We start from the raw sequence: 13,567 nt of genomic DNA, 5'->3' as shown, positions 1-13,567 counted from the left end.
AGAGCAAGAGGTAAAGAGCTGGCATTTTCCAAGGCGTGCTTTGAGTTTAACAGGGGCTGTTGTGAATTTCAAAAGGTTGAGAACCACTGGCTTAATACAGCAAATAGGGGTGTTTTCTAAAAGGCATCTCATCTGTAAGTAGAGCACAGTGTTAAGCTTCAAAATATTGTTGCAATGCTAACACACAAGATGCATCAATGTTTATTACCACTCCCTCTATCCCACAGTGAATTTTAGATGCATTCTATAACTAAATTCATAGCACTTATCTGTAATGCTCTAGGCATACAGATTATTTAAATATATAAATTAAGTTTTAAACTCTTTCCTCAAAACTTGAAAATATATATTTCCACTTTTCTCAGTCTTTCCATTTGATAAATTCTCTTCCCTTATTTCTGCTAGTTTTATATTTTTCCACATACCACCATCCTACACACCACCATGAAAACAGGCAGTTCTAGTTTCAAAGTGTTATTAACTAACTGTTGGCTTACTTATTACTTATCCAAGTGTTTCACATTATAAAATTATCTTGCAAACTTAGGTTTACTTTTTTAAGAGTAAGTAGTTACTTGACGCAGAAAAATCTTACACGTTACAACAGATTTCAAACTACTGAGATGTTTATCTTTCCTTACCACGCACAGTAGACTTCTATCTACCCTTACTCTTAAGAGTATCCTGAAATAACAGTATATATTTCCATGTAATTACATACATATGCATATCCAAATTTATTATACACATATAGACATTATATATAGCTATTCTTCATTCTCCTACTGTGAATTTTAAAACAAGCATTCAAAATGTGTATGTTACAAGAAACTGTTTTTAATGAGAAAATGTAATGGTCCGTTGCTACATGTACCAGCTGTTTAAAGATTGTGTGGAGCAGCTTTATCAAGAACTTCAAACCACTTTCAAAGTTTAAAAGCAAAACCAAGACAAAAAAATAAAATAAAATCAGATCTTGCTACTTATTTATTTCATATTTTGTTGTAGCAAAGTGTCCCTCGTGAACAATTGATTTCAGTCCACTTTGCCCTCTTCCCTTTAGTGTTATACAATATATTTATACAATTTACAAAAAACTGGCAATGTATGAGGTTGTATATAATCAGACAGCTCATCTGGTTCTCGGAGAATATAATTTCATATACAGTAATTAGAAAATAAAAACAGCACAAACTAAATGTACCAAGTAGTACGTATTAAAATAATTAATTACCACAGTAATTGAAAATCCCTGATCTTTATTTCTAACACAGCTGGATTAAATAGAGGCTACTCCACAGCCTCTGGAATTTCTCTGTCATCCACAATAAGAGTATGAATGATTCCTTCCCTTCGCTTTCCACTACTAACAGCCTTAATGCAACAATCGTGATTACCAACGCTGAAGTGAGTTTCTGTTCCATCTTCTACAAATTCACCCTGGGATAAAGGAGACAGTATGTCACAGAAAAGCACTAGTATGTTTATTAACAAAATGCTGCATAATAGCCTGATTTTCAGAAGCACTGAACACACACAGGTCTAACAGGTAGAAACCTCACATGATGTACTTGGTAGCTGAAAAGCTGAGACAAGTGGTAAGTATAAAACTAAAACTTCCCAGCTATGGTTTTGCTTTGCCAGGAATGCTGAGCATGCAGATCTTTTTTTAAACAAATTGAAATCTGGTCAAGGATTTAAATGAGCAGTATCACTGACATGTTCACTGCAATTCAAAACTTGTGCGCCTAGTGCAACCTTAGTGTACCGGCTGAAATCTGTGAGGTTGCACTGGTTTACATCATGGCTAATTCTGAACATAAGTCAATTCAGAGGACCTGGAAAAGGACCTGCAGTTTTAAGGCCTGTCTTAACAGTTTAGTGATTCTTAACTAGAGTACTGCAGCTCGGTATCTCCCTTCGTGACCGCTCCTCCCTTGCCTATTACCCAGCCTCTCTGTAAGGAGACAAGCCACACATTCAGCCCTGCGCAGCTGATCCTTCCCTCCCCGCACCACCCAGCTCGTGTAAAATGAGCCAAGATAAAACTGGCATCTGTAGCAGGGACGTGCAGGAAGTGGATCGCAGCTCTACCCCGGGCCCTAGCCCGGACTGTCACCTCCCTGTGATCCTCACCCTGGCCACCCATCCTGCTCCCTGCCTGCCCACTGCCCCATCTCATCCACCTTGCATGCTGTGGTCCCAGGCCAGCCACCATAGATATCCACCTGTCCTCTCTGTCCACTGCCTCCAGTGTTGGGTGCAGGACAAATGGGGCTGAACAGGATCAACTGGGACACCCCCTTACCCCCCAGCACCGGGTGGTGTAAACAGCCGTGACAGGAGGCTGAGTCAGCACCACACCACATGGCCTTCACCAACTTGCCAAAACTCCTTAAGTGGCCCTCCAGCCCCCAAAACTGCCCACCCCTGATCTGTGTTATATTGAACCTCATGCCTTACTTGACAATCAGTTACTGCTAATCCAGGAAGACTGAAATGAGTAGGCTCTATGATCCAGATCAGACCCTGGACCATTTAGTCTGTGTCCCCAACTCTTCCTCTACAAAACACTTTAATGAAAAAACAGCGAACAGGTAACTTCATCTCACACCGTCTGAATTACGTATTTCACCTCTAGAAAACAAAAGTCACTTTATCAGGAAACTATTTGTCCTAGACCACATGTATTTTAGTGGTCTAACTGTAAGAAATGTCTGTTTCAACTGATAAACCAGAATACGCATCTAAAATGAATGCCTTTAAAGTTACCACATACCACTGTTTCCATTTTTTTACCGTTGCACCAGACATCCATAGTGTCCTTCTCTGTAAAAATGGGAGAAAGACAGAACAAGAATGACATGCTTCTTTATGAAATAGCAAGATTTAAAAATCCCAAATGTTTTGCCAGTGTTTAATTATAACTCAGAAATTATCCAGATCAATTATAATGCCTGGATTACAAAATTACTCTTCATAAAAAGAGGGTGTAGGGTTTACCACCATCAGGGTCAAACCACATTGTAGAATAAAGCCATATTTTTGCTCGTCTATGACCTTTGGCTATAAAACTTGGCTTAATCTGAATACTGTCTGATGTATTCTGAAGGAAAATATTTCTGTTGAATTGTTTAACTTTTTTCTTCAGTTGCTGGTCATTAAATAAAGTAACACGTTCTAAAATTCAGATTGTTACCCGACTCAAAACCAGCTTCAAAACCCTCACTTTTCAGACTCTTAAATCATCTGGAAAAAAATGTACCATGTCCATTAGAAAAAAAAGAGGTATTAAAAAAAGGAGTAATTTGTAACTGTTGTTTGTTGTTAAGCACGGTTATGATCATCCTACCCAACACCACCTCCCAGGTGCTTCCATTATAGGATTCACATTGAGACTGGCCTTTTCTGGGAGGGGCCAGATCTTGCTTGTTTTATTTATGCTGTTTAAATAAAAAAGGACTAGATATGGGATTAAGATGACCCCTTACTCAAATTCTTCTCAATCCTCATCCTATTCAAGCCTGGTGCGGTTTCTGATATTAAGGTACATGCTAATTTAAATCACATGAAAAGGCACAATTTGACCTTGGGAAAAAGCAATATTTACCAAACAGTTATTTTGAAAAACAGGCAAACTTAGGATAACACAGTATCACCTTCAGTTAAGAGTTCCTGCATGCTGACTAATGAATCCTAAGGCCAAATAACTAGCTAACAAGCAGGTATTAACATGCTCCAATGATAGGTGCGGCTTAAAATTGTAGATAGTTTAAAATAATCTGCATTTCTATAACTAGCACCCTTTAGGGGAAGGGTACCACCAAAGCATCTTCTCTGGTTCCTTTCACCATGGTACCCAAATGCCTCCCAATCTGTTTTCTCACAAAATTCTTGTACATAGGGAAATGATAGCAACTCCATTTTACTGGCAGGAAGCTAGGGCACAGAAATACTAATAGCCAGATTTGTAAAGTTAAGCAAACAGGGATTTTTCAAAAATGCCAAGAAATCTCAGTACAAAAGAACGTGGCCAAGGCTGAAAAGGAAGTCTGACATACTGGAGACTCCAATCCAGATCTGCCCAAGGCAAGGTTAGCCACTAGACTATCTTTTCCATTAATGCAAAAACACTTATAAAACGTACATAAGATTACATAAAGCCAGTAATATGAACCGATTCAATACTTACCTAAAACAACTCTACAGTCCATACCATCCAAGCTTAATACCCAGGTATTTGTTGTTTTTGACCTACTCTCCATATATTTCTTGAGGCTCTTGCCGTCGATCTCCAAGGTGTACTCGTAGGCAAAGCCACTCACTGCATCAATGTTAATGGTTGCCTTTGCTTTTGCTGCTCCAACAGTAAATGTTTCTTTACCTACTAATTTGAACATCCATTCTTTTCTTATTTCTTCCTGAGGAATAAGAGAAGAGAAAAATACGGTTAAAAAACCCTGTACATTTTAATTTCAGTGTCAGAAGGAGGATAAAACATTGAACCAGAATTTGACTGTGGGCCCAGAACTTGAAAAATGTAATTAATTGAAAAAAATAATACTTTGTATTGATACAGTGCTTTTGTTCACAGATATCAAATCCATTTACAAACATTATGCATGTCTTATAGCAATGTACTGCTGATTTAACAGGAAAATAATTTTACATTTGATCAACTTTATGTTACAAATGTAAAAAGCCTCCCTTCTGCTTATTATTATGTTTAGCTGCTGCTGAGCCCCCCAGAGGTATTCTGGGTACCATGACAGGGTCAGAGTCAGTCCCACCAAAATAAGATGCTCACAAACAAAATGTAAAAAAATAAAAAAAAAATACAAATTTAATAATGAAATACAAAGAAAATGTAAATGACAAAACAGCACAGATAAAGCATATCAAGCAAATTATTATTTATAAAAATGTTCATTAACCCCCAAACTATCAGACTTATTAAATAAATCTCCTAAATCCTAAAGTTGTCAAAAAAGCCTCTAAGAAGTGGTTAGCTTGTCATGGTAAAAGGACTTCTTACCTACATTTTAGAAACTTATTTTCAAAAAGCACTAATCAGGTATATGGGCAGGTGGGCAATTCAACAAGAACCATGCATGACTCAAGACTGAAGAGTGAAAATCCTGAGGTGGACCCAGATTGTTATACTATATTGCCCATCTAAATAGCAAAAGCTTTTACTAAATAAGGCTAAAAATATAAAAATGTTTTTAATAAAGACTGTACTCTAATTAATATTAATATGCCTATTTCTATTCCCTCTTTAATCCACATTTCTATTCCCTAAAGCCACATTTTCGTTAAAAACCAGGTCTAACTAATAGCATAAAACTGCTAAATATGATCTGAACAAACTTTTGCCTGCTTCTTTTCACCTGTGCTGGGTTGCTAACCCAAGACAATTTTTTAAATTTTATTTATTTTTTTACTGACAAACCGCAAGCTTGTTATTGACAACCAAACTATTTTACGGACAAAATGCAAATGTAACCCTACTGCGAGGCACTGGGCAAGTGGGAGGTTCGCATTTTGGGTTTAACACCAACCATAGTAAAAGAAGTTTGGTTATCAGTAAAAAATGTGCAGCTTAGTAGAAAGAAAAAAAAAATTGGGTGGGCAACCCTATTTGACTGCAGCACTGGTTCTAGACTCATAGATTGTAGAGTCGGAAGGGACCACAATGGATCATCGTGTCCGATCCCCTGCCCCTGGCAGGAAAGAGGACCAAGGTCAGGTGACCCCAGCCAGGTGACTATCTAGCCTCTTCTTGAAGACCTGCAAGTTAGGTGATAGCACCAACTCTCTTGGAAGCCCATTCCAGATCCTAGCCACCCTTACTGTGAAAAATTTCTTCCCAATATCTAACCTAAATCCACTCTCAACTAGTTTACACCCGTTATTCCTAGTCACTCCCTGGGGCGCCTTAGTAAACAGCGCTTCCCCTATTCCCCATTGATCTCCCTAATAAATTTATAGGCGGCCACAAGATCTCCCCTCAGCTGTCTCTTGTGAAGGCTGAAGAGATTCAGTTCTCTCAACCTCCCCCCATAGGGTCTATCTCGAAGGCCGCTAACCATGCGAGTGGCCCTCCTCTGGACCCTCTTCAGATTCCCCACGTCCCAAAACTGGACACAGTACTCCAACTGCGGCCTGACCAGTGCCACATAGAGTGGGAGCATCACCTCCTTTGATCTATTATTCATGCACCTGCTAATGCACGACAAGGTGTGATTGGCCTTGTTGATGGCCTCTTTACACTGCCAGCTCATGTTCATCTTGGAGTCAATTATGACTCCAAGATCCCTCTCTGCCTCCGAGCTGCTGAGAAGGACACTCCCCAATCTATAGGTGTGGTGGGGGTTCCTCCTTCCCAGGGGGAGTACCTTACATTTATCTTTATTAAATTGCATCCCATTTCTCTCTGCCCATTGATCCAACCTATCCAGGTCAGCCTGAATCTGCTCCCTGCCCTCCGGTGTACTAACTCTGCCTCATAACTTGGTATCATCAGCGAACTTGGAGACGGTGCTCTCCATGCCCTCGTCCAAATCGCTGATAAAGATATTAAATAATATCGGTCCAAGGACCGAACCCTGCGGGACCCCACTGCCCACCTCCCTCCAGGCTGAGAAGGAATCATCCACCACCACTCTCTGGGTGCGGTCCCTAAGTCAGTTGGCCACCCACCTGACCGTGTAGGTGTCCACTCCACCGTCTGCTAGCTTCCCAATGAGGATAGGGTGCGAAACTGTGTCGAAGGCCTTCCTAAAGTCCAGGAAGATGACATCAGCCTTGGCTCCTGCGTCCAGGCAGTGTGTGACCTGGTCATAGAAGGCTACAAGGTTTGTCAGGCAGGATCTACCTGTGACAAACCTGTGCTGGTTTCCCCTCAGCATCGTTTCCCCTGCTGGGCCTGCACAAATGTGTTCATTGATTATTTTCTCTAGCATTTTCCCAGGAATAGAGGTAAAAATGCTAGAGAAAATAATAGTGGTACTCTCTACCCCAGGGGTCTTCTACTCATCCCCATACCCTGATGCCCTCGACTGTACCCCACACCGTGCTGCCTCCCAACCCATATCCCAGATGGTCCCACCCTCTTGCTGGTACATACCCCCAAAGAAGGATTACTGTCTGCCAACCTGCCACATCCTACTGTTACAGGCAGGGACACGGAGCAGCAGCACGTGATGGGAGGGGAAGAGGGAGAGTTACAGGCTACAAAATCTTGAGGGAATACTTCCCATACGGTGCTACACTCCCACTCAAAGCCAGGTAGCTCTGCTCAGCTCTCTTTGTCCCCGAACACTTGCCTCTGATGACAGATCTTCAATCAAGGTCCAGTTCACAGATGGCTCAAGTTTTTGTTTTGTGTTTTACAAACCTTATGGAGAGGCATTTTTAGGCTTGTTTTTATGCTCTATCTGTAAATTTATGGACAGCTGGCAACTTTGCACCTGTGGTTCTGCTTTCTACAATTCTTCTAACGTCTGAAATACTCTGGCTTGCTCATTTCCTTTGCCTCCTCTTCTTACCTAAACTTTGGCTGAACAAATGCTATACCATATTGCCATTAAGCATCTTAGTGTAACCAATGTAGACTATGATAAACCTTAAGTCACACTTGTATAAATATTTAATTCTGCATATACACATAATTTACCTTTCCATCGACATACACAACACGTTTCCCTGATGTGGTTCCATGTTCAAATTCGATCTTGTGAACACCATCACTTAGAGCTACTTCCCATACAGCCACCAGATCACTCATTTTCTCCAGCTGGCCGTAGTGAGACCTGGGGGAATAACAGATTGACAATTTTAAATTTGTATTATTAAGGTGCTATATTTTTTATTTAAAGTTTTGTTATTCAGGTCAAGCCATGCAAAATTATAATCATACATGGCAAAAAGTATGGAACAGATTAAATATAAAAAATTAGAACGGATCAAATACAAAAAAAATTGATGCAATAATCAGTAGCAAATATGGTAGAAAATAGGCAAACATATTTAGCTCAACAAAGATTCTACACATACCTATCCCTTTAAATGCTAAAAACTTCTGTTAACTAGTAGTAATCCTGCTATAAGCCTATACATTATTTCTTGACAGCTCCTACCCCACAGCAGCAGCGGGACTGGTCCACTACAATCAGGTTTTCCTAAGATTCAAACAGTTTAGATTACCACTAGTACTACTATTGTAAGTCTTTTTAGTCTATAAAAAAAGATTTAGCCCTACTTGTCTTATAAATGCTAGGAATATGTATCACTCAAAAATGCAACGAAATGAGAAGAAATGGTATTCAGAATATACATAATTTGTGTGTACTATTCCTTATTTAAAAGGCAATAACCTGTAGAACAGTGGATCTGATCATGAACAACCATTAAAATGGCAAATGTAGGTATTTTTTCAGACCTGATGCTATAGTAACTAAATTAATTCCTCAATCCAATTGCCAGAAGGGAAAAAAATAATAAAGCAGCAAACAGTTCCATCTTATTTAAGAATCATCCTTTCTTATTTATTTTGGGTTCACATTCTGTAGATGCATTCCATAAAAATGCACTAAGCCTTCACAGATCTTAACATATATGTAATGGATGTAACATAAGTGAGGACCTTCCTGTTAGAACAATGGAAAATATAAGTAATTCAGATCTACCAAAATGCATTATTTCACTGAATTTACATTTGCAATCTATATCAACAGTTTATATGCTGACTCCTGATCACTTCTGTGAGAAAATACCTTTTGATTAACTTGTGATCAGAAGATCACAAGTGTACCATGACCAAAAAGCCCAAAACAAGCTGAAATCTTGATACCCCTAAATTTGGGAATAGTTAAGCTCTGGATCCAAAATTTGCAACCCACGTCTCAGCAGAACATATAAATGTAATGAAAATACTCAAGGTGTCCAAACACACAATATACACCCCAGGGAATTACGCCATTATGCGCCCACATAATTTTGTGTGTAAAATGTATGCCTGTGCATAATCACATAATATCGCATAATTCCCTGGGGCGTAGCTGGTGAGTGGGGAGGGGAGCTCCTGCCTGTAGGAAAGGGGGGCGGGCTGCGAGCCCCACGTGCTCGCATGAAACCAGCTGAGCCTGGCCTGAAGGTGCACACCAGCAGGCTGGAACGGGCCAGCTCCATGCCGCCACATTCAGCCTCCGGGATTCACTGGAGCCATGCAACACTGGGGATTCGCTTGCTGCAGCCAGGAGTTCCCCAAGGACCAGCCAGTAGCAGGGAATGCTGACAGGGTGTATGTGGCAGTGGAGGTTGTGCATGGGGGGGTGCTGGGGGGGACTGTGCATGGGGGAGGCATGTGACAGCAGGGGCTGTGCATGGGTCCCTGTGTGGCAGTGGGGGGGTGGCTGTACTGGGGGAGGCGGGGGGGTGGGGAAGTTTGGTGGTGGGGGCTGTGCACAGGGGGGCCCACACTCCCCCACAAACCCTGCACACCCCCATACCCACACCGACCCACAAATACCCACACACCCACACCTTTACAACCCCCCCCCCACATAAATACCTGCATATATTTCTAAAGAAGGTTCAAATAATGTTATATTTAGTTTAATTGGTAAAAAAATAAGTGCATTTATTTTGCATAATTTTGAGTTCTCCTGGGCAAAATTCCCTGGGATGTAACAATACAGGGTGCTGACACTAACAACAGTGAATTAATATGGCAAAACAAAATATTTTGAAGGGGACAGGGTGGAGGATGCAGCCCTCCTGAAATTAAAGCCCCTCCTCCACTCATTCCATAGCTGGAGCAAGCTAAGTGCAAGGCAGAAAAAGCTATCTTTTCACCTCTAAACAAAAGTACTCAAAGAAATAAGCTCTGAATGGTGTTTACCACACACTAATCTTACTAAGCTGCTGTGATACTCATCAATAATCACATTAACCTGATCAAGCAAGCAAGCGGGGCAAAAAAAAAAATAAAATCTACATTTGATCATGCATACATTGCTGCTAATATAAAAAAAATAGAAAGTCAAAGACTGCAATTACCTGGTTCTAATACAGTATTTGTCAACCCATGGGTCAGGACCCAAAAGTGGGTCGCAAGAAAATTTCAAAGGGTCACAAGCTGTGGCAGGGCAAAGGGGCAACAGGAAGGTGCCTACCCCTTCCAATGGGGGAAGGGGGTCGGGGAGAGCTGCACGGCTAAGCCGGAAGCAGCAGAGCTGGTGCCTATACTCACAGGGGCAGGGCAGCTGGAAGACACAGGGGTGGGGGAAGGAAGTGGCCATGATCAGACTGCCTGGTGTGGTGCAGCAGTCCCAGTCTAGGGCAGGTGGTACCGTCAGTCCATGCCAGGGCCGGACTCACTCTGCTGCTACCCGCATGAGCCAGGGTTGCCACAGACACCATGCTCTGGCCCGAGGGGGACTGGGGGGCAGCCAGGGTCCCTCCAGCAGGGCTGTGGGGGCAGGGGCTGTGGGTCAGGAGTGAGGGACACCAGCATGGCTGGGGGGGGGGAAGATGGGGGACGATGGGGACAGACGGGACAGGAAAATGGGGGTCAGGCACCAGCAGGGCCAGGAGGTATGGGTTGGGACAGGCTACAGATCTTGGCAAATGGGCCCTGGTAGAAAAAAGGTTGAGAACCACTGCTCTAAGAGACTGCTGATCTGCTCTTTCATCTTCAAGGTGTCTAACGATAAACAGCCTTCTCTTAAAAATGTTATAACGAAACAGGTAGCTCCTAGGGAACAAATTAGTGCACTCGTTATAAAAGATGGGACCAAACTCCCAGGGTTTGTGCATCATTCTTTTAAGCATATGATTACAAGTAATGGCTGACAAAAAGGAACTACAAATTCTTATCTATGCAGTCTAGCATACTCATCTACAGTTTTGTTTACAAAATAGCTATAATTTACTGTAGTTTAATTCATCTGCATTTTTGGTATAGAAGTACTATTTTTGCTAGAAGTTACCCAAACTCAGGCAGAAGACAGTTCCAGGGTCCCTACTCAGCAAAGAACTTAAGCATGCAGGTAGCTTTCAATAGGCTGCAAAGAGACTTAAGGATTTGCTTAACAGTAAGTAAATACCATGACCATGGAACATGGTTTTCCTACTGGTAGGGGAAAACCATGAATGTGGTGGGGGGGTAGTACCCTGACCGAGGTAATCCATAATTATTCTCCAACTTTCACTTCCAGTGGCAGGATCTTGGCTATACGCTGACTTTATAGAAATGGGAGACTCCTCCCTAGCTTGCTCCTGCAGCCGTACAGTTGAGGGCAAGCGAAACTCTGGGGCATCTGAACCCCAAGCCTCCAGGCTTGGACCTGCACATGGGATGCCTGCCAAAGAATATGGAGGCGTCTGAAGCCCCAGACAGGGGTGGAGGATACTAGCCGGCAGCAGGGCCACATATACATGGATTTGGAACTGATTTGGCCGATTTGACTTGGGACACGAAAAATTTTCCTTAAAAAAAAAAAATTAAACAGTGCTTAACAATAAGCACAAGCTAAGATTCTAGTGCTGATCATGGCCTACACACATATGTAAAGAAGTATAATGCAAAATACCAGAAGAAATACAAAGGTCCTGTTATGTTATTTTAAAATATCCATAGAGAGGACTCATTCCTGCTTTAAATATGCAGTTCTCATCAGCTACCAGAAGAGGTTAGCAAAATGAGATTTAGGTGTTGTTTTTTTTTTATTTATGAAAATTTGGCCTTTAAATTATTTTTATTCTTTAGAGCCCCAAGGAAATAAAAAAATGGCAACAGAAGCACAGGCTTGAGCCTTAAGTAGAAGAGAAGGTAACATCCGAAGCATTTTGGCAGTCTAATCACAGAGATCACATGAGCTGCCACTAGTAAGCCACCTGGTCATGACAAATACAGAAATTTCTAGCTGATGCCGGACATTTTAGGAGCAGAAGGAAGTATCATCCAAGGAAAACTATACAACATTTTAGTTGGTTTTCGGTGGAAGGGTTTGTGTTGAAAGCAAAAGCAAGAATCTTTCAAATACTTAATGTGCCTTACCTTTCAGGTAAGCCTGCATGTAAGTGCTTGTGGAGCTGGGGATTAGTACGTTTTTTTCCCCCCAGAAGTAGAAAAACATGGGAACCACCACACCGTACTTGGCTCCACATGGCCTACCTGTCTCTAAGGCAATGACCAGCTACAAATACTTTGGAGGAAGGTGCACAAACACAACACTACTAAGATGGGGAATAAGTGGCTTCCCACTGAGGTCTCAACCTGGTCTCTAATAGTTATGTTACAGTAGCTCCTAGGAGACCTCGGCAGGGACTCAATCCAATCGGGGAAGGTATTGTGCAAAACAAAACTAAGAAAGTCACCGCTCCAAAATGCTTAGTGTAAGTCTTGCAGTACAAATAATGAATTGTAACAAGTCTTGACAATCCAGTCCGTTTGTAAATCTTGTTCTTCTCTCCATCTTACCCAACAGCTTCCTTGTAACAAATGCCACAATTTAAATAACGTGCGAAACACCTCTTCATACCAGTTTTAAATCTCCCTCTTCAATTTCAGCGCATTTCCCTTTATTTTCGAGTCCAGACAGGGAGAAAGAAGCACAGGCTGCCCTTGTCTCAACCATTAATTATATTCTATACAGGCCGTCCTCGGACTTACAGCACCACTCAATCCTGAAAACCGTGTCTTAAGGTGAAACATTGTAATTCGCAATGCAGTTTCCCATAGGAAACAATGTTATAATTGGGGGATTGGTTTCTGAACCGATACCATCTTCCCACCAAAAATAACTCAGAAATTGTACTCAATCAATTACACATAAGTAATATAGCAACAGTGAAAGGCAATCAAGACTCGTAGTAGAGATGATCTCTTTTATTAGACCAACAAGGTTTTTTGCAAAAAAAGGAAAAGAATTTTTTTGCAAAAATCTTATTGGCCAAATAAACGAGATCACCTCGACTACGAGGCGTGATCGCCTTTTCCTCTAGACCAATACGGCTACAACCTGGATACACAGCTGCATTCGTATCATACATAGCAATCGTAAGGATTTGGAAGGACTTCTTTGAGGCGACTCGGCCGGACCTTTCCAGTCTCCTCACGAGTCTTGGCCGCAGGTTTCCTGGAGTCTCGCCTGCCTTCTTCAAAGCGCCCGAGGACGTTCGGACAGATGCTCTCCAGGCAGACGGGCGACGCCGGCGCGCCGGATCCAGCGTCGCCGAGTCGAAACCGACATCGCCAAGTCGAAACGGGGGGTGCTGGTTGATAACCGTCATCCGCACCCTTCGTCGCCACGTCCGCCTGCCTCCGAGTCCAGTCCGTCTTATTCGTCTCCCATTCCCGGGACACCAGCCTGACCTTTCCCTACCCATAGGCCACTAACGCCTGACGGGCCCCCCCCTGCAGCCCGGGGGGGCACCGCAACCGCAACCTGCCCGCTGTCTGCACTGAAACCAGCGCTGTGGGGGGCAGGAGGAATTTTTATACGCCTGGTTTGACTGGGAATTTTTTTTTGCGGGGGGGGGGGGGAAGAGCCTGCCTTCC

At 42.3% G+C, this 13,567-nt stretch overlaps 1 protein-coding gene across 3 annotated transcripts; it reads right to left on the bottom strand.

The window, feature by feature from the left end:
• Positions 1-959: 959 nt before the first annotated feature.
• FAIM (Fas apoptotic inhibitory molecule) lies at positions 960-13,558 on the bottom strand. 3 transcript variants are annotated; one of them, XR_009462138.1, is made up of 7 exons: positions 13,109-13,558; positions 7,679-7,814; positions 6,703-6,780; positions 4,193-4,421; positions 2,780-2,829; positions 2,464-2,637; positions 1,341-1,440 (listed from the first exon to the last, which is right to left on the bottom strand). XR_009462138.1 is itself a non-coding variant. In XM_059727444.1 (6 exons), the coding sequence occupies exons 1-6, from the start codon at positions 13,393-13,395 to the stop codon at positions 1,291-1,293; spliced, it is 930 nt and encodes a 309-aa protein (XP_059583427.1). In that variant the 5' UTR covers positions 13,396-13,545; the 3' UTR covers positions 960-1,290. The 3 variants fall into 3 exon arrangements, 2 of the variants coding, with proteins under 2 accessions (XP_059583427.1, XP_014455072.1); XM_059727444.1 differs by lacking the exon at positions 2,464-2,637 and having other exon boundaries at positions 960-1,440; positions 13,109-13,545; XM_014599586.3 differs by lacking the exons at positions 2,464-2,637; positions 6,703-6,780 and having other exon boundaries at positions 960-1,440; positions 13,109-13,531.
• Positions 13,559-13,567: the final 9 nt, after the last annotated feature.

The sequence above is a fragment of the Alligator mississippiensis genome, chromosome 4 (assembly GCF_030867095.1).
Source record: "Alligator mississippiensis isolate rAllMis1 chromosome 4, rAllMis1, whole genome shotgun sequence".
Taxonomy (NCBI): domain Eukaryota; kingdom Metazoa; phylum Chordata; order Crocodylia; family Alligatoridae; genus Alligator; species Alligator mississippiensis.
This window is presented reverse-complemented; position numbering and strand designations above follow the sequence as displayed.